Source organism: Mercenaria mercenaria, chromosome 13 (assembly GCF_021730395.1).
Source record: "Mercenaria mercenaria strain notata chromosome 13, MADL_Memer_1, whole genome shotgun sequence".
Taxonomy (NCBI): domain Eukaryota; kingdom Metazoa; phylum Mollusca; class Bivalvia; order Venerida; family Veneridae; genus Mercenaria; species Mercenaria mercenaria.
Window position 1 is genome coordinate 68,351,292 of NC_069373.1, and position 20,340 is coordinate 68,371,631.

Below are 20,340 nucleotides of genomic sequence, written 5' to 3' on the forward strand. Positions count from 1 at the left end.
TTAGACCTACTGACCTAGTTTTTGACGGCACGTGACCGAGTTTCGAACTTGACCTAGACATCATCAAGGTGAACATTCTGACCAATTTTCATGAAGATCTTGTGAAATATATGGCCTCTAGAGAGGTCACAAGGTTTTTCTATTTTTAGACCTACTGACCTAGTTTTTGAAGGCACGTGACCCAGTTTCGAACTTGACCTAGATATCATCAAGATGAACATTCTGACCAACTTTCATAAAGATCCCATGAAAAATGTGACCTCTAGAGGGGTCACAAGCAAAAAGTTTACGGACGGACGGACGGACGCACGCACGCACGGACGACGGACACCGCGCGATCACAAAAGCTCACCTTGTCACTTTGTGACAGGTGAGCTAAAAACAATAAAAACAATATTTTGTTTAGGAAAATGTTTTCTTTATTTTTACATTTTTCATACTTTAGTATAAATTTAATTTAACAAGAGTATCTTTCTACAAAACAAAGGTCAAAGACATCCAACAATTCAAACTAATTTACATGTTTTAATAAATGCATAACAAAGTGCATGGGTGTATAGCCATTTAATGACCAGTATCATTATATTATGAAGAAACAATGTGCAACAATTTAAAGACAGAAGAATAATTATGACCAATCCATGCTGAAAAATTACCCATAAATAACTTCACTAGGTCAAAAATAAGATTTTTTGTTTCCCATTTCAAACAATGTGTGCTCAAATGTCTGCGGAAAAGTTCATCTGTCTGGTCAGTCAATGACCCCTCCCCCACACCACAGACTTTGTGTTGGTTGGTGATCATTTATTTTCTATTGCACACCATTTTTTTTTTATAAGTCACTTATATTGGCACAAAACATATAAGAAATGGGAGGCAAAAACTCCTATTTGCCAAGTACTATATAATCATTTAAAATATTACAGGTTTCTGTTGCCTTACTACCAAATTCATATCAGAATTGTCAAACAATATAATCTTTTCATTAAAGAATTCTCCTTTCTGTTGATGAGAAAATGTCCCTATAAATACAAAACAGAAAGGATCAAAGTACTTTGGGTTTACTACCAGGATGCCAAGGACCTGATTTGTTTCAAAGGACTTACAAAATAAATTGATGCTTTCCAATTCTGTTTGGTGCAATTGTTTTCCTATTTCAGAGCCACATATCACAGTAACTTTTCTAGTAGAAAAACAAAATCAGTTCCTTTTAAAAAAAAAAAGTTCTATGTGAATGTTTTTAATGAGTTGTCTTTCCTTAAAAAATATCACAGAATGACCCGACTGTCAATTATGCATGTATATTGGCAGTTTCCGAAGACAGGACTTTTCACATGTTCAACTAAAGTTGGCACTTCTTGCCAGAAAAAACAGTGACACCACAGATCACTTACTTAACTTCTGACATGCCTATTTGCAAAAAAATCAGTTTTCGACAATATTTACAGACAACATGATACAAGTGGGTGGGTCATCACTGCATTACAATGTAGAATGGTAATGAACAGCTTATGTTATTGAAAGTACATGTGTTCTAGGATATAAATAGCTCAATATGAATTAAACTGCCATTAAAAACAGCTGGTTTCTGTAAGTTCACATGTTTTTTATAATTATCTTTTGACATTACCTTGAAATCATTAATATTTATTCATGGCATGATGGGGGACTAATTTCCGTGGATTTTGTGGTAAAGTGTATCCAAGAAAATTAATCTTAAAGAAAAAACAAAATTCCTAATTACTGTATCTTTGAAACTAGAAATCAACAAACTTGTGTCCAAACAAAATAACCATTTTTGCTTAAACCATGAAAATTTATGCCCATGAAATAAAACGATTTCAAAATATTTCGCATTTCAAGGATAAGCTACTATAAACTTTGTTCATATAAAACATTAAATCTATCATCACTGTTATGTTTCTTTGTATACTACATGTATTTATATAATTTTTATGGTACTCTATCACCAAATGGCAACAAATTTTGATTGAAAATGTTTGCATGTCAACATTTATTAAATATGACTGAATTCTGTATAGATGCACACCTAAAAGATCTATTACAAAAGGATTAATATTGCTTTCATTAATACAAAATTCTTAAATAACTGCAAATAAAGAGGGCTATGTGCATGCAATAAAAAAATATAAAGGTTTTATCATATTATTTGATTTGCTAGACTGAAATATCACCTAAAATATAGCAGTAAATGCCTTGGATGTATTAAAAAGTCAGCATTTCTTCTTTAAATTTCATATATATCCAGTATATTTCAGATTGCTCACATGTAAGTTTTAAGAAACCATACATAAAAACTGGCACTGCATCCCAAACGGAGACAAAAATACTGTTTCTTTAAATGTAACAGCAAGTCTGCTCAGCTCTGCCAGTTTAGTTATTATACTGTTTAGTGTATTAATAGAAATCCATAAATACAAACTAGAAACATACTATAAAAAATACAAACATACATAAAAATATCACATTTTGCTAAGGTAAATGATATACCACAATTTATATGTCTTTGAAACATCATATTATAATCGCAATATGCATTTGCAATTACCACTGATATACTGTCACTCTGTATTTTCTATATAATTTTAAAATGTTGGATACCAGTCTGAGAACTCTAGCATCTGATTGGCTGATTCCGAACTCAGTCTTAAAATTGACCAATCACATAGCTTCATTCTGAGACTGGTCTCCAAACTCTATTTCAAAACCTCATGTAAATGTGCTTAATATCTGCAATGGAGTAAGTCTTAACCCTAATTAATGCCCCCCTCACCACCTCCCCCACCACTTTATTTACTAAAATTGTGTTTTTACTATGTATGAAGAAAACTTTAGCCTTATTTGGTAAAAACTGTTAAAATTCATTTATTAGTTGTTTTATTGTAGCTATATTCACTTTCAAATTACTTTTTTTAATTTGACCTCTAAATAAACACCCCACTTTTGCAAAATGCAACATCCTTGTGAGCATTTATTCCATTGTACATGGTAATTTGCTAAATGGTTAAAAAATTATTGAAAGACATATTTTCGTTATGACATACCACTGCTGAATGAAATATTCCGCTTAACTCTTATCTGAGAAACACATTTCTCTGTAAGAACTGTTAAAATTATGCATATATATATGACAAATTATGCCAAATAATGGCTGTTATATTCCAAGACATTTGATACTTCTTTCAAAACTTTTCATGGTAAGTCTTTTTCTTGAAGGGGAAAGGCATGTGATTTTTAAATGAAAAGTAGAAAACTTACAGAGAATTCACTCTTTACAGAGTAAAGCACATTACAAACAAGACCCGTCACTAATGGTGACAAATGCCCCCGCAGCTCCTTGACCTTAGACCTGTGACCCCAAAGTCAATAGGGGTCGTGTACTCAATAAGTACTATCAGCATGTGAAGTTTGAAGGTCCTGGGTGCAGTGGTTCGTGAGTAAAGTGCCTTCATGCAAAAAGTCAACATTGGCCCCTGTGACCTTGACCTTTGACCTGGTGACCCCAAAGTCAGTAGGGGTTTTGTACTCAATAAGTACTATCAGCATGTGAAGTTTGAAGGTCCTGGGTGCAGTGGTTCGTGAGTAAAGTGCCTTCATGCAAAAAGTTAACATTGGCCCGTGACCTTGACCTTTGACCTGGTGACCCCAAGGTCAGTAGGGGTCGTGTACTCAAGAAGTACTATCAGCATGTGAAGTTTGAAGGTCCTGGGTGCAGTGGTTCGCAAGTAAAGTGCCTTCATGCAAAAAGTTAATATTGGCCCCTGTGGCCTTGACCTTTGACCTGGTGACCCCAAAGTCATTAGGGGTCGTGTACTCAATAAGTACTATTAGCATGTGGAATTTGAAGGTCCTGGGTGCAATGGTTCGCGAGTAAAGAGCCTTCATGCAAAAAGTTAACGTTGTAACGAACGAAAGAACAGATGGACAGTTGAAAACTAATATGCCTCCCTTCGGGGCATAACAAAAGGTGTACAAGCACAGACATACAAAAATCTCAGACATAATTCTAAAATCTTTACCCTCCCAAACACTTTTCATCAATATGAGCATACTAAATGGTAAACAAGCCGATGTACAACTTAATTCATTGTTTTTTTTTCTTTCAAGAACAAATTCAAAAAAAAATTAACACCTTAAACCTGTGACAAACTTAAGAAATTTTATGTGGCTTTAAACCTATTGGATTTTTTTTTTGCTTCGTGGGGGCTGGGGGGATTTTACTCAAAAGTAATCAAAGAGTAAGTTTTTACATTCAAATGTCTTTTAAAGTATTCATTGCTTTCAAGGTTTGTTTACTATGAATGAGAAAATGCAGCCATTAGAAAGACCTGGTCAGTAATAAAGTTCATTAATTTATAGTCAACTCACTTTTAGAGTCAGTTATAAACATTGATGTAAACACCTGGCCATAATTAAACTGTTCTGGAACTAGAAGCTTATAATTTGTAAAATACATTTATTTATCTGTTAAATCCCCCCTCCCCAGATCTCTTTTTTGTCTAACTCCCTAAAAACTGTTACACAAGTTAACCAGATAGCAAAATATTGCATTTTGTAAAACTTCATATCTTTTCCCTTGAATAATGTAAGTGAAGTTATCTGGACAAACCTCATAAGTATTTGCATATTGCAAAATTTTCTAAGGGCCACAACTTTACCAAACATAGCAAAAGTATGTCCTGACAATATGCCCAAGTTTACTACACATTGCTATATTTTTGTAAGTGTTGGCCAAATTGCTTGTAAATTGTGGAAATACAAACAGACAAGATATCAACTGTATACACCCACCCCCTACCCTGGAAAAAATTTAGGAAGGCATAATAATACAGACTGTCTCCTGTTTTATTCATATCAAATTGTGACTTGAAAATAATTTTACAAAAACTGTTCAATACTGCAAGCAGACATGTAAATACTCGTCAAAAATGTCCCTGAAACTGAAACAGCATCACAGTGGTATATTCTGAAATAAATCTAACATTAAATAATTTCCATATTTCAACACTGTAATGTATACATTAAACTGGAATTTGCCATTAATTAAAGTCTGAAAATTTACTGACTGAATAGCAAACAGTGCAGACCATGATCAGTGCTGATCATGGTCTTCACTGGTCGCAGAGGCAGTATCACTAACCGCCAGCAGGCTAAAGGTTAAAAGCATTTTCCCAATTAAGCATCTTAAACAATTTCAGTCTGTTTTTATTTCTCTTTTTTTCTGATAATCAGGTGTGAGCATCTACAGTAACTGTTTATGGGTAAAAAAATATGTTAGCATAATTAGTTTTCAAAATTTGGATTTCAATTAGAATCTAGTTTATAATATCAGGCAATATGGTATCACTTCTACTTTAATAATATCAGTTGGAGTATGTACATTTACCATAATCATAGCATTGTTAACACATTATTATTTCTAACAATATCCCACAGCTAGCACAAGATTAAACAGGAGGGCCATAATGACCCTATATCACTGTACAAGTTAGTTATGAACGGTTTTACTATATGTACTCTAAAATGAAAACTACCGATGTTAAATAAATCAAGGGCCGTAACTCCTTGTGTTATTTAAATAACCTTGCCCATTTTTGAACTTATCTGTAATAATGTAGCCTTAAACATTCTGCTGAAGCCTAAAAGATTTGCTTAGAAATGAGGATTTTAATGAGTTAACAATGGGCAGAACTACAGTTTTGTTTTATTCAAGGGTGACAACTCTCTGAAATTGAAAGAAGGAATAATTTACATGGTTGATACATCAAGAGTACCAATAGTGGGACAAGGTCCGGGTGTTCAGTTTTGCACAGTGAAAACTTCCTGACTTATTGAGGCAACACATCAAGATGCGCTACACTCAGCCTAAGAATTTTTTTCCCATTCTTATGACAAATATAAAATCTGTTTCAATACAATTTGGTAATACTATAAAATATTGTTTCCATTGTGTGAATAAGAGCAAGCAGAAGCCTATGAACATTCTAGTATTCAAAATATTTTCAGTTTTACCAGATTTTATTTTTTATATATTTTCCATTCGATACACAGTTTTCCAGTACCTCATCAGAATTAAAGTCCTTGTAGGAAATGATAAGTTCATGCTCTCTGTTTCATATTACCTTCATAGAAATCTGTATATCTTTAACCTTTATCCTGCTAAATTTCTAAAATGGACTGTTCCATCATTCAATTTAGGCAGTACCACTTATTATTCAAAGGGGTGTTCACTGAAAATTTACTGACTGAACAGCGAACAGTGTAGACGAACAGTGTAGACGATGATTAGCCTGCATGGACGTGCAAACAAATCTTGGTCTGCACTGGTCGCAAAGGCAGAATCACTTGCCGCAAGCAGGCTTAAGGTTAATAAAATCTATTTATTAGATAAAGATAATTAATTTGGCAATTCATTTCACAATTTTTAAAAGCTAAATTACTGAGAGATGTCATCTCTCGAACCTCTAAACTTTACTTCTTTCAAAATTTTTATTTTATCATTCATTTCATTAATACAAGAATTGTATATCATTTCACATGCAAAAGTTTCATCTAAAACAGTAGTGAGTCTGATCATTTAGAAACAATAAGTAGTTCGAGAATATGCACACATATTTCTCTCTAAAAAGGTTAAATTGACCTCATAAAATTACTAATTAGTCCTTGGATTTTTGAGATTTATAAATATGACAGTTCTTAATATATCAGATAGGGACACCTTGACATAACAAGAGCTGTTAGAGAACAGCAACGCTCGACTATTCAACAGCCTTGTCAATTGAATGAATACAAAAGTTGAAAAGGGGGCATAATTTTGTAAAATGCAAAGTAGAGGTACTGAACCTCTGTACTGCATGTCATATCATGACAGTGAACAAGTGTGTGAAGTTTCAATCCTTTCCAATTTGTGGATACTGAGATACCAGCTTACATACAAAAACTAAACCAAAAACTGCTAAATCAAAAAAGGGGCATAATTTTGTAAAAATGCAAAGTAGAGTTATGGGACCTTCACAGTGCATGTTAGATCATGACAGTGAACAAGTGTATGAAGTTTCAATCCATTCCAATTAGTGGATATTGAGATATCAGATTACATACAAAAATTTAACTAAAAACTGCTAAGTCGAAAAAGGGGCATAATTTTGAAAAACAAGAGCTGTCCGTAAGACAGCCAAGCTCGACTATTCGAAATATTGTCCCAGAAGCAGGAAAATATTACCCAAAAAGGTTAAATATCAAAAGATTTTTAAGTTCAAAAGGGGGAATAATTTGACCAAAATGCATATCAGTTATGGGACTTGCTGCTATCAACTAGTTTTATAACCCCGAAGGCACATGTGAAGTTTCAATTCAATATCTGCATTAGTTTTGGAGATAGAAACTTGCATGTAAAACTTTACCAAGAATTTTCAAAGTCCAAAAGGGGGCATAATTTGCCCAAAATACATGCCAGAGTTAAGGGACTTGATCCAGTGAGGTTAGTAATTGATCTAGAAAAAGAAAAAATACGTTTCAAATCTATATGCCTTTTAGTAATAGCTGTATGTACTTGCACGCAAAACTTTAACCAGAATTTGCTAAGTCCAAAAGGGGAAATAATTTGGCCAAAATGAAAGTCAGAGTTATGGGACTTGCTGCTATCAACTAGTTTTATAACCCCGAAGACACATGTGAAGTTTCAAATCAATATCTGCATTAGTTTTGGAGATAATAACTTTAATGTAAAACTTTAACCAAAATTTTCTAAGTCTAAAAGAGGCCATAATTTGCTCAAAATACATGTCAGAGTTATGGGTCTTGACCCAGTGAGGTTGGTAATTGATCTAGAAAAAGAAAAAATAAGTTTCAAATCTATATGCCTTTTAGAAATAGCTGTATGTACTAGCACGCAAAACTTTAACCAGAATTTTCTAGGTCCAAAAGGGGGCATAATTTGGCCAAAATGAAAGTCAGAGTTATGGGACTTGCTGCTATCAACTAGTTTTATAACCCCGAAGACACATATGAAGTTTAAAAACAATATCTGCATTAGTTTTGGAGATAGTAACTTGCATGTAAAACTTTAACCAAACTTTTCTAAGTCCAAAAGGGGGCATAATTTGCTCAAAATACATGTCAGAGTTATGGGACTTGACCCAGAGAGGTTGGTAATTGACCTAGAAAAAGAAAAAATAAGTTTCAAAGCTATATGCCTTTAATTGTTGGCTGTATGTACTTGCATGCAAAAACTTAACCAAGGTGTGACGCCGACGCCGACGCCAGGGTGAGTAGAATAGCTAGACTATTCTTCGAATAGTCGAGCTAAAAAGAGTGGAGTTATGGGACTTGCTTAGTGCATGTCAGATCATGACAGTGAACAAGTATGTGAAGTTTCAAACCATTCCCATTAGTAAGTACTGAGATACCAGCTTACATACAAAACCTTAACCAAAAATTTCTAAGTCGAAAAAGGGGCAAAATTTTGAAAAAAAAAAAGAGTAGAATTATGGGACTTGCTTAGTGCATGTCAGATCATGACAGTGAACAAGTATGTGAAGTTTCAAACCATTCCCATAAGTAAGTACTGAAATACCAACTTATATACAAAACCTTAACCAAAAATTTCTAAGTCAAAAAAGGGGCATAATTTTGTAAAAAAGCAAAATAGAGTTATGGAACCTGTGCAATGTAGGTCAGTTTATCACAGTGAATAAGTGTGTGAAGTTTCAATCCATCCCCACAAGTGGTTACTGAGATACCAGCTTACATACAAAACCTTAACCAAAAATTTCTAAGTCGAAAAAGGGGCATAATTTTGTAAAAAAGCAAAATAGAGTTACGGAACCTGTGCAATGTAAGTCAGATTATCACAGTGAATAAGTGTGTGAAGTTTCAATCCATTCCCACAATTGGTTACTGAGATACCAGCTTACATACAAAACCTTAACCAAATCGGGACGCGGACGCCGACGCATGGGCGAGTCCAATAGCTCTACTATTCTATGAATAGTCGAGCTAAAAATGCTCTATGTCGACTGAAAACACTGTTTTTTTTTCCTCCTCTTAGAAATTTCTCAATTATTGAAGGGCAAGACTGGTGAAAGCCTCACATACCATTTAGCATTGAGATATTATTAGGATATTCAGTTACAGTTATAATTTATTTCCACCAGTTTACTCAAATGAAGGAAAAGAAAATCAGACCATCTAAATCTAATTATCTTGATACTTTACTGGAGGTGTAAAAAAATAAAATTTAGAAGTAAAATTGAAATATTATATTTCTGGTAATCAATATCTAATACTGCTAATTTTTTTTTTACACAATACAGGATGGTAAGTTACAAGACTTGGTATTGGTACATTTGCTAAAACAATGTAACTGTGACATGTTGTTTTTTACAAGCAGGAAAAAGAAAATCAATTTCTTTTGAAAAATCATGCTAATTCTATTTTCAGGAATTGTTTCTGGCCTACAAAAAGTGGCAATTTAAGAAGGCAATTTCAAAATATTGGAAGTGTAAATATGTCCACTGATGATTTCAAAAATTATTTTCTTAAACAAATAATCACAACAGTTGGAACTTGTAAATAATGTTGTTGTTTTTTTTCAGAACTGCTTAGTATGACAGCGTACTACTTTCATTTCAGTCCTAGAAACTTACGCATGTACAATTTAAATGTAGCAAAATCAGTCCTGCTTGTGGAGAGGTAGTAGATACTGTTTTATGGAATTGTGTTTCAAAAACGACATGCTGATATCAAATAAATCATACCATGCTATTTCAACTACAACTTCGAGCATTTTGCAAAATCAGACAAAAAACTTACATAAAAAACAAAGATAAAAGGTAACAGAAACTGAACTGATAATTCATGCCGATGTTGCAAAAAAACGGTTTAAGTAAACATCTTGATATATTTCTGTGTAACAGTGCTATATTAGAGAAACACTCAAAAAACTTACATAAAAAAACAAAGATAAAAGGTAACAGAAACTGAACTGATAATTCATGCCGATGTTGCAAAAAAACAGTTTAAGAAAACATCTTGATATATTTCTGTGTAACAGTGCTATATTAGAGACACACTCAGAAATAAGGATATAGTCACTTAGTTCACTGAAGTTAAAAATCAATAGTGCCGATCAAACTGCTATGTAAGTTACACTGTAGGAAAGCTCAAATTTCAGGGAAAGAATAATTTCTCTCACAAATACTGGACACTTCATGCTGCACTATGCTGAATGGCAAGCATATCTTAAGACCAATGCGTTGACTTTTTTGCAAATCAGATAGATTTTTAATTATGTATAAAATACATATTTACGGGCAACTTATATGCAAGGCGGCCAACTCAACATTAAGCCTTGACTTTCTCTGCCGGCAGTTTGGTAAGAAAAAATTAGGTTGAACAGTAAATAAGAGACTTATATCCCCCTGACCCCAATGCTTCAAAAAATGTACTGTTAACAAATAGATAAATACAGTAATTATAGTTATGTTCTTTTAGAGACAGGTATGATTCTGTAAAGAAACGTCTTATGTCACACTTAACAGATCTGTATTAAATAGTTATTTCATAACAAAAGGGTTTAATAAATAGTAGAAAATTCTTAGCATATCATATACAGTATACAATATCGGCATGGACATGCTGTAACAATATTATGTGCATATAAAAGGTCAACAATCACAAATCAAACTACAACCAAGATGGCTGCCATGTCAAAGGTCAAACTTAAGATATTTTACCCAAATAAGGTAACCTACAAAAAAAACATGTTTTTAACAGTGCTTCAGTTATGAAACAAAGGTAAATCAATAACTCCTATAGTTGCTTCTAGAATTCATACATTCAAGTCATTGTCGGGTTCCCCATGTAAGAGATGTGGGACAGCTAATTCTGTCCTGTATGTTGAAAGCAATTTTATGCAGAGTCTAGAAATTCAATATCTTAACTGAATAGAGTGGAAATTTGCAGCACAGTACATAAAGAGGTTTAGAAAACAAGAGGGCCATGATGGCCCTATATCGCTCACCTGAGTACCATTGCTTTAACCAAAAACAAGAAGAAAAAAATCTTACAAGGTACAGATATGTCAAAATACACCTAAAAATTGGAGGTACCATCCATGTTGTACCACAGAAAAGTGGTCTCAGTTTTTCCCTACGGCCAATAATAAAAAAGTTACTAAATAAGCTATTTATAGTAACATAAAAGGGAACTACAGTGAAACACCGCTCGCTCGAGCATCGTTGACTCGAGCACCCGGGCTCGCTCGAGCAATTCATGTGGTCCCGGCCGATTTCCTTCTATTTTCTATGTGAAATTACCATGGCTGGGTCGAGCATCGATAACTCGATCGCTCGAGCATGACACCTGGTCCCTGTGTATTAATTTACTCTTTGTTGCTTATGGCAAACTCGAGCAGAGGTGTCAAAATTTTTCACACCTTCGGCGGTCAGAATGTACCGGTTAATTAAAAAATTTCGCACGTCGTAAGAAGTGCATGGTCTATTCCCCGACTATCTTAAATGTTTGTTTGTCGGTATATTTGATCTGAAAGTGAGATTTATTATTGATGAAAGGTGGAAGAAAAATTTTATTGATCAAAATTGTTATTAATTATTAATTTTTTTTTCTGCGGGATCGACAAGATGATTATGAGATCTTAATATTTTAATCAACAGTTGTTTGCATGCAAATAAAGGAAATAAGATAGAACTCTAGCCTTTTCATAAAATTGAGACGATAATTACGAGATCTTAATTTGGTGAAGAAAATTGCGAATTCGATTACAGTATTTCAAAAAAAAAATGTCTTAGTTGTTTCTTCACATGTGCCATTTGCGATCTATCATAAATATTAACGTTTGTAAATACGTTTTTTGAAAAAGTAACGAGTGTGTTATTATTACGCATCACCGTTTCCTCTGCAAATGGTCTCGATGACAATTGGTAAAACAATCTGTTCTTTGTATGTTGGTCAATGTTTGGGTCGCTCGAAACCATGGATAACTCGAGCATTTTGCTCATCCCCTTGCGACCTCGAGCGAGCGGTGTTTCACTGTAATAAAAAAAATATTGTAAGCAAACAAAAGAAGGATCTGCCAAATAAAAACAAGAGCACTGCAATGCAATGCAAATGCAGAGCAATATTCACATAAAACAAAGTCATATGACCTTTGACCCCTAAGTGTGACCTTGACATTGAACTTAGCCATCCGAAACATGCCCTATGCACATCCTTTCAATGAGTGAACATTTGTGTCAGGTTTCTCTGAAATCCATCAAGGGGTTCAAGAGTTACAGAGCGGAAGGGAAATTGCTAACCAACACACAGACAGACAGACGGTCACCTAGGCGATAACATAATATGTCCCGGCAGGCGTATAAAAAAGAATAGAGATCTTATGGTGAACATGTTGTGTGCAAGTTTGGTTAAAATCAAATCATAAATGAAGCTGCTATTGTGCAGACAAGGTCAAAATAGCTATTTTAGACCCCTTCAGGGGCCATAACTCTGGAACCCATAATGGAATCTTGACAGTTCCATAAAGGAACCAAGATCTTATGTTGATACAAGTTGTGTACACGTTTGGTAAAAATCAAATCATAAATAAAGCTGCTATTGTGCAGACAAAGTCAAAATAGCTAATTTTGGCCCTTTCAGGGGCCATAACTCTGGAACCCATTATGGGATCTGGCCAGTTCAAGAAAGGAACCGAGATCTTATGGTGATACAAGTTTAGTGCAAGTTTGCTTAAAATAAAATCATAAATGAAACCACTATCGTGCAGACAAGAAATTGTTGACGGACGCACGCACGGACTGACGACGGACGAAGGGTGATCACAAAAGCTCACCTTGTCACTATGTGACAGGTGAGCTAAAAATACTTTTGGAATAGTTTCAAGACAAGTATAATAACTGCTATATTACAGCAATAGTCAGTTTGATTCGGATCATCTGATGTTTAATTTTCCTAACTTCAAGGAAACACTTTTATCACATACAAATATTTATGGGAAAATCTCCTCTTTCACTGGCACTGATGCTTGGAGATAGCATTTTACATGCTTAAAACTTTTAACTTGTTGATGTTAAACAAATGTGGTAGAAAGAATCAAATTGTATTTTCAATTTATTATAATGAGTTACTTTTAGTTTTATGGTAGTATTTTCTATAAATGGTAATATGATTTTTTGACTTATTTCAAAGTATGTATTGGAAGTATTTGTGCAACACTAAGGTAATTTTTGAGGTAGCTTCTACTGCTAACACAGGTGCTTTAAATAGTCAGGTGACCTTTATTATGCACTGTTGGAAAATTTAAAGTTGCAAAAAGATTAAAATTATATAAGTTCTCTGTCACTATCTCAAAATAAGTTCAACTCCTACAAGAAAAGTTATACTATGAATACCAATACAAAATTTTACTTGTTCAAATTTGACCCTTGACCCAACTGCCTCATCTTGGTAGTGAAATCACTGCAAGCTTTTGAATATCAACAATTAACCAATAAATTTTACAGCACAAGGAAGGATGATGTCATATGATCATGACATCATGTTCTGATAACATCATCATAACTTGTGCACATCCTGTGCTATGAAATGAGAGAACTGGGTGAGTTTTGAGTAGGTTGGTCCGTCTGCTGTAGGTGAATTCCCTGCTTTTGTGCATCTTCACTTGTAATGAATAATGTATGTCCATGCTGTTGACTTCCGACCCCCATTTCCACGCCACCAAGGTTATTTTGAGTAACAAATGGTATTGTAATAGATACAGGCTGCATATTTAGTTTATTGATGGTGCCTGCCTTCTGAAGACTGCTACTTTTAACCTGCAACTGAGTCAACTGGTTTGGCAAAACCTGACTAGCATTAGCACTTATCTGATTGGTCAGCGTTGATGAGCTAGGTGTCTGGAACGTGAAGTTTTGGTTATGGAGCTGGGCTCCAGTGAATATATGAGATGCCTGTTGGACGGTTCCCCTAGTCTGTTGAGGTAAGGCAGACTGGGATACACCTTTAGGCTGGAACACAGTGTGGCGTTGGGACATCAATATATCTTTGTCTGAAAAACAGAAACAGGCTTTGTCAAACATTCATGCTACTTTGACAAGAACATTGCTCATAGATGAGAAAAAGGCCTACCTAATTCCTGAACAGACTGGGTAGAAGCATACAGCAATCAAAGCATCACTTAACGTAATAGGTCCAGATAGCCCATTCATTTTACAGTGGGTATGTTCCTTTGTCTGCCCTCTAAGGTTGACAAATGCAACAGTTTGAATAATCATATCCATACCAGATTATTTACTGGCAAGTCATTTCAAATTTTAAGCCATCCTTGGAGAACTTCAGGAAAGGCTCCTATGAAGGGCATGGGGATGTGGTCCAAGCATTTGATCTACCTCGCAAAAGCTGGGACAACCATTTATCTACTTTCTAAACTGATCTACAACTGTTTTCTGCCTCAAAGTAAATGACCTTGAACTTTGACCTTCTGATATCAAATTTCATCTGGAGCATGATGCAAGTGGGAAGAATGTAACACCAGTTCTATGTTCTAACAAATGGCCCATGAATGTCTTTCAAGATCCAAGTTACTTCCCGAATCTTAATATACTTAATTACAGAAACATTAGATACGATAATACTTACCAGTAGCATTGGTAACTACACCATTAGGTAGGGGAGACGTGGACACTTGGTGGCCATCTGAGCTCTGAAAACAAAACCTTTTACTTTAATCACTTCATATATAAAATGTTTATTAGAATATATTGTAGTAAAGTATATTTGAAAGGGGAGGTAACAATAAAGATTTGACAATTCTTTTCAAGATTTTTTTCCAATTAAATGTCATAACTTCTTAAATTAATCTAAGCTATCTCCTGAAAAATTGAGTTTTTACCGAAACCATATGTATAACTTACTTTGTCAAATTGAGTCAAAACAAATTCATCACACAGAGGTTATTGTATTATCTAACCAACAAAAAATAACCTTTTATTCCATATAAACGCTGTGCATGAAAATTCTCATTCATTTATAAATACAAAGCTATTTATTTACTTACAGATCGTATGAACTGACTAGGTGCAGCACTGTGATTCTGATGCTGCTGATTCAGCACAGCACTGTTTACTGACATCACTGGATTACCAGAAGAAGTTGTCAGCGTCACAGGCTGCAGCACCGCACCTGGCTGCAAATTACTGTCCAGGAGTACTGCGTTTGGCGGCAGACCCGTTATCAGATTGCCTTTTCCTGTCTGTAGGGCCCGTATAGCGTCCATACTGCTATTTATAAACTTGGGCTGTACATGTTTACTGGTTATCACATTTATTTGCTGTATTGGCTTATTACCTTCTTCCTGAGAAACGGTCTGTATTTGGTTTGTAGTTAAATCATTAGTTATTTGCGAGTTTGTGATATTCACAATCTGTCCATTGAGTAAAGCCTCCTGTGGAATACCTGTTACAACAAATCCCATAGTATCTTTTATCACATTGTTTTTACTAGCGTGTTTTAAGTTTCCACTGGCCATTAAACTTGCGCCTATTTGACTTAACGCAGCACCACTTATATTGACACTAGGTATGGCGATAGCAAACTGCTGTTGCTGCGCGCCTCCTGTGGAGTTATTTAAGGCCCCTACACTAGCCAGTATGCTAGGGGCAGTGACTAGGGTGGCCCCTAAACTTGACTGATTGATAGCACTATGTGAACCAGCACTTCCGCTACTTCTACGTTTCTTTGATGAGGAACTTGTCAGAAGTCCCGGCGTCAAAGTCCCACTTATACTTGGAGCTTTGGACAACAAAAAGCTGTCTTTTAATTTTGGTTTACTGCCACAGATCGCTCCAAGACTTGTGTTCAAACTTGCAGCTTTTGGTTTCTGCTTTGGTACCACTTTATTGGGAACAGCAGATGTAATAAGTCCAGCTGGTCCCTGAATTATCTGCTGGCCGATATGATTTCGACTTGGGTCCAGGAAACCAAATTCATAAGGATCGGAGTTCGTCTGAACATTATCTTGTTCTCTGGGCAAGTTTGCTTCAACACATAATTTCCTGGGAGAAAAAAAACATATATAACATACTTTTTTTTAAAATAACATACTTTTAAAGCCACTTTTAATTTTTTCTTTAAGAATAAGCTTTTTTATAAAAATAAATGTAAAAAATAGTTAAAACTAGAGATGCCTTTTGAGAAAAGCGCATGTCTCCCAAAACTGCCCCTATGAAAAATGTTAGTTTCTCTAGATGTTTTAGACGAGTGGATCCAATTAGATGGTCTGGATGAGTGGATCCAATCAGTAATTCAAGGGCCATAAATCAAAAGTGCCTGAGCGGATTTGGCTAGTTATCGAACTTGGGTAAGGTCTTACAGCCAAACACATTTTGTTCAAGTTTGGTGAAGATCGGATGAGAAATGTTCGACTTAGAGAGCGGACATGAGTAAAAAGGCCATTTTTTTCGAAAATTCAAGGGCCGTAACTCTTAAATGCCTGGACCGATTTGGCTAGTTATCGAACTTGGCCGAGGTCTCATGGATGAGAAATGTTTGACTTAGAATGCGGACAAGAGTAAAAAGGCCGATTTTACGATAATTCAAGGGCCGTAACTCCAAAATGCCTAGACCAATTTGGCTAGTTATCGAACTTGGCCGAGGTCTTATGGTCAAACACATTTTGTTCAAGTTTAGTGAAGATCGGATGAGAAATGTTCGATTAAGAGTGCGGACATGAGTAAAAAGACCAATTTTTCGATAATTCAAGGGCCGTAACTCTAAAATGCCTGGACCGATTTGGCTAGTTATCGAACTTGGCCGAGGTCTCATGGTCAAACACATTTTGTTCAAGTTTGGTGAAGATCGGATGAGAAATGTTTGATTAAGAGTGCGGACATGAGTAAAAAGGCCAATTTTTTGATAATTCAAGAGCCGTAACTCCAAAATACCTGGACCGATTTGGCTAGTTATCGAACTTGGCCGAGGTCTCATGGTCAAACACATTTTGTTCAAGTTTGGTGAAGATCGGATGAGGAATGTTTGATTAAGAGTGCGGAGATGAGTAAAAAGGCCAATTTTTCGATAATTCAAGGGCCGTAACTCCAAAATGCCTGGACCGATTTGGCTAGTTATCGAACTTGGCCGAGGTCTCATGGTCAAACACATTTTGTTCAAGTTTGGTGAAGATTGGATGAGAAATATTCGAATTAGAGTGCGGACAAGAGTAAAAAGACCGATTTTTGGTAATTCAAGGGCCATAACTCCAAGATGCCTGGACCGATTTGGTTACTTATCGAACTTGGCCAAGGTCTTATGGTCAACACATTTTGTGTAAGTTTGGTGAAAATCGGATAAGAAATGTTCGACTTAGAGTGCGGACAAGCTTTGTGACAGACACACACACACACAGACAGACTGGAGTAAATCAATATGTCTCCCACACCACTGTGTGGTGGGAGACATAATAATTAAGATATTAGAAGTGATTTACTCCATGTACACATTTGTAAGTGCATCCTCTATTACATCTTAACAGTTCTAAGATTCCCGCCAGATACTTATATTGTGGTGCTTACTTAGCCAATCAGTTCAAACAAATTAAGAAGAAATGCATTGTATGAAAACCTGAACAGCATTCACAATTAATTTTACACGATCTCCCTGTGACTGCAATAAATTCATTCATTCCTATTCTGAATCAGTAATTTTCCTACTCTTAAAAAATTTCTATTTTCAATCTTTATTTTTTTTTTCACTACAGGGTAACTATAGAATGTATTATTACACAACCTCTTATACAAATCATCGGTCTAAAGTTTGTGCTATATGACCAGTCTATATTCAGCATATGTTTATGGGCTAACAAGTCAAAAAATTTCAAAACAAAACAGTTAAAATTTATTTCTGATGTTATGTAACAATACACTAATGACTTGCCAGTCAAAAGTCAAAGCTATTGGCTCTCAGTTTTTCAGACCTCTAGCAATAGTTTTGACAACTGACAAATTATATAATACTATTTACCTTCTAGTATGAGACTTAAGTTGCAATAATACTGCAATACAATACAATCTGTCACAAACAATATACATACTTTGGTGGGGGAGGATTTGAATGTTTTTCCAGCAGATCTAGGAATGCTGCCCGTAAATGGTCCGTCCTGCGACCAAATGTATAACAACCAAACCCGCTGCCGTAATTGTTATGGTATCTAGCACCAAATGAGCAAGCCTGAAAAACAGATTGTATATTTCACAAGCTACAAAAATACCCCAAATACAGGCAAATATAATCTCTGGAAATTACAGAAATTTGAGTTAAGACGAGAGCCCATATTTATCAACATTTAGTCTGAAACTTAAAACTTAACCTTTAAAATGCTAAAATTTCATTTTGCTCTGGAATTGTAAAATATGCATCAATTGAAAGGAAACTTGGCAAGAATCTTTTTCTGCAACTAATAACTTCTCAGCAAAAAGTCAGCATCATTAATATGCTACAGACAAAGTTAATCTATTTTGTTTGGTTCAATTTTCCCACTTTTTATGGTGCTGGAAGACCCCAGGTACACCTCCGGACAGGCACCTGGGTAGAACCACCGACATTCCATAACCCTGCTGGATGGTTTTCTCACATCAAGAATTCTATGCCCTAAGCCAGGCTTGAACCCACAACGGTGCAGGGCAAGTGATTTAAAGTCATTGATCTTGACCACTCGGCCACAGAGGCCCGATAGATAAAGTTAAGGCAACTGAATATTTGCTGTTCTTAAATTTATGTTTCAGATTTGAAATGATGAATATGGGCCGAGATTCTTACATTACCTGTCTCCTTTTTACGAACATTGTGGGTGAAATGAACTCAGTTTAACTTAGCATATGTCATGGCCAGTGTATGATTTATATCCCAAAGTGCCAAAGTACATGTATTTGTAACCTTAAATGAAATTTGTCGCACATGTAAAAGTCATCACTTGTTAATTTCAAAATGCCAACATTTATCAGCATACATGTATTGTGGTCGGACATTGTTCAAAAGTATACAAGAGATGCATCAATGTGTTAATATTAACAAGTTTCATACCAAGTCTTTACTGAACAGTTTTGACTTGTGAAGCCATCTTAAATTACAGCTGAAACTTGCTATCTCGAATTACAAGGGAGCAGGTGTTTTATTCCAAGATAACCAAAATTCGACTTAAAATGATAGCTTGTGCACCTATTTTCCAGACAGGACTTGAAAATGTCTTCCAGACAGCCAGAATTTTGAGATAAGCAAGTTCAAGATATATCAATTTTCAACTGTACATACCTGTGACTTACTGATTATAATTAATGAATTTACCTGTACCAATCTAAGCTTCAACATTAGATACCATACATGTAGAATATTGCTATCAGTACAGTAAGCTCACATGTAGATTTGTGTAAAAGTTTTCCAAACTTACCTGTAGGTCAAGGTTTCCAGCTCCCAGAACCTACCTGTAGATATGGGCTGCCAGCTCTTTGAGCTTACCTGTAGATTTGTGCTGCCTTTGCTGTCAACCAAACTTAAACTGCATATATATTTGTGCTGCCAGCTGCCTAAGTTCATCTGAGTTCATCTGCTGATGGGTTAAGCAAGCTCCCAGATGACCAGTAAGGAGTTGACCTACACTATAAGGATATTTGTCTCATTTTCGTATCAAATTATGACATTTATATCTCCAGTAATTTAAACTACTCACCGCTATAGGCCTGGGATGGTATGAGGTAAATGAGTTGTCATCAGTTTCTTCACCAGGAAGTTTGTCCCCTGATTTTCCAGTAGGTGACTGGAGTTCATCATTTGAAGACGGGGAACCAATACTGCTCAAACTGAGCCTGAAAATGGACAAAACAAATTTAAACTCAATATAATGCTGTCGTATCGTACAAGCTCAGTGTAATAAAATTTTAGAATTTGAATCTGAACTTCAAATTCCATGCCTCCAAATTAAACAAAAACAACAGAAGTATGTGAATATTCCACACAATTTCTAATAAAGGTATTGGACCCGTAATGGCTTTTTGTTGGGTTTAATGTCACATCAACATAATAATAGATCCTATGGAAACTTTCCAGCTATTGATAGTGGAGGAAGACCCTAGGTGCCCCTCCAGCACCTAGGTAGAACCATCAACATTCCTCAAGCCATATGGATGCATGTTACAAGTCCTCAACCATTTAATTTACAATGTAAATTTGATTTAACCTGGAGGAAGATATCATGTGCCCCTTCATGCATTATTTCATCACAGGCGGGCACCTTGATAGAACCACCAACCTTCT

The 20,340-nt window shown here is 35.3% G+C and overlaps 1 protein-coding gene across 2 annotated transcripts in view; it reads right to left on the reverse strand.

Annotated features, from left to right (window-relative positions):
* Positions 1-396: 396 nt before the first annotated feature.
* LOC123528889 (serine-rich adhesin for platelets-like) overlaps positions 397-20,340 on the reverse strand; it is a 40,883-nt gene continuing 20,939 nt past the window's right edge. The window contains exons 7-12 of one of the 2 annotated variants that reach the window (XR_008366846.1): positions 19,757-19,892; positions 18,125-18,261; positions 15,095-16,091; positions 14,677-14,740; positions 8,946-14,086; positions 397-8,446 (exon numbers count right to left, since the gene is read on the reverse strand). Coding sequence is in view for 1 of the 2 variants with exons in the window: in XM_045308956.2 (XP_045164891.2) it covers positions 13,617-14,086; positions 14,677-14,740; positions 15,095-16,091; positions 18,125-18,261; positions 19,757-19,892 (1,804 nt within the window). In the remaining variant the exon portion in view is untranslated. Of the gene's footprint in view, positions 14,087-14,676; positions 14,741-15,094; positions 16,092-18,124; positions 18,262-19,756; positions 19,893-20,340 lie in introns of both variants that reach the window. The other variant, XM_045308956.2, reaches the window with a different exon arrangement.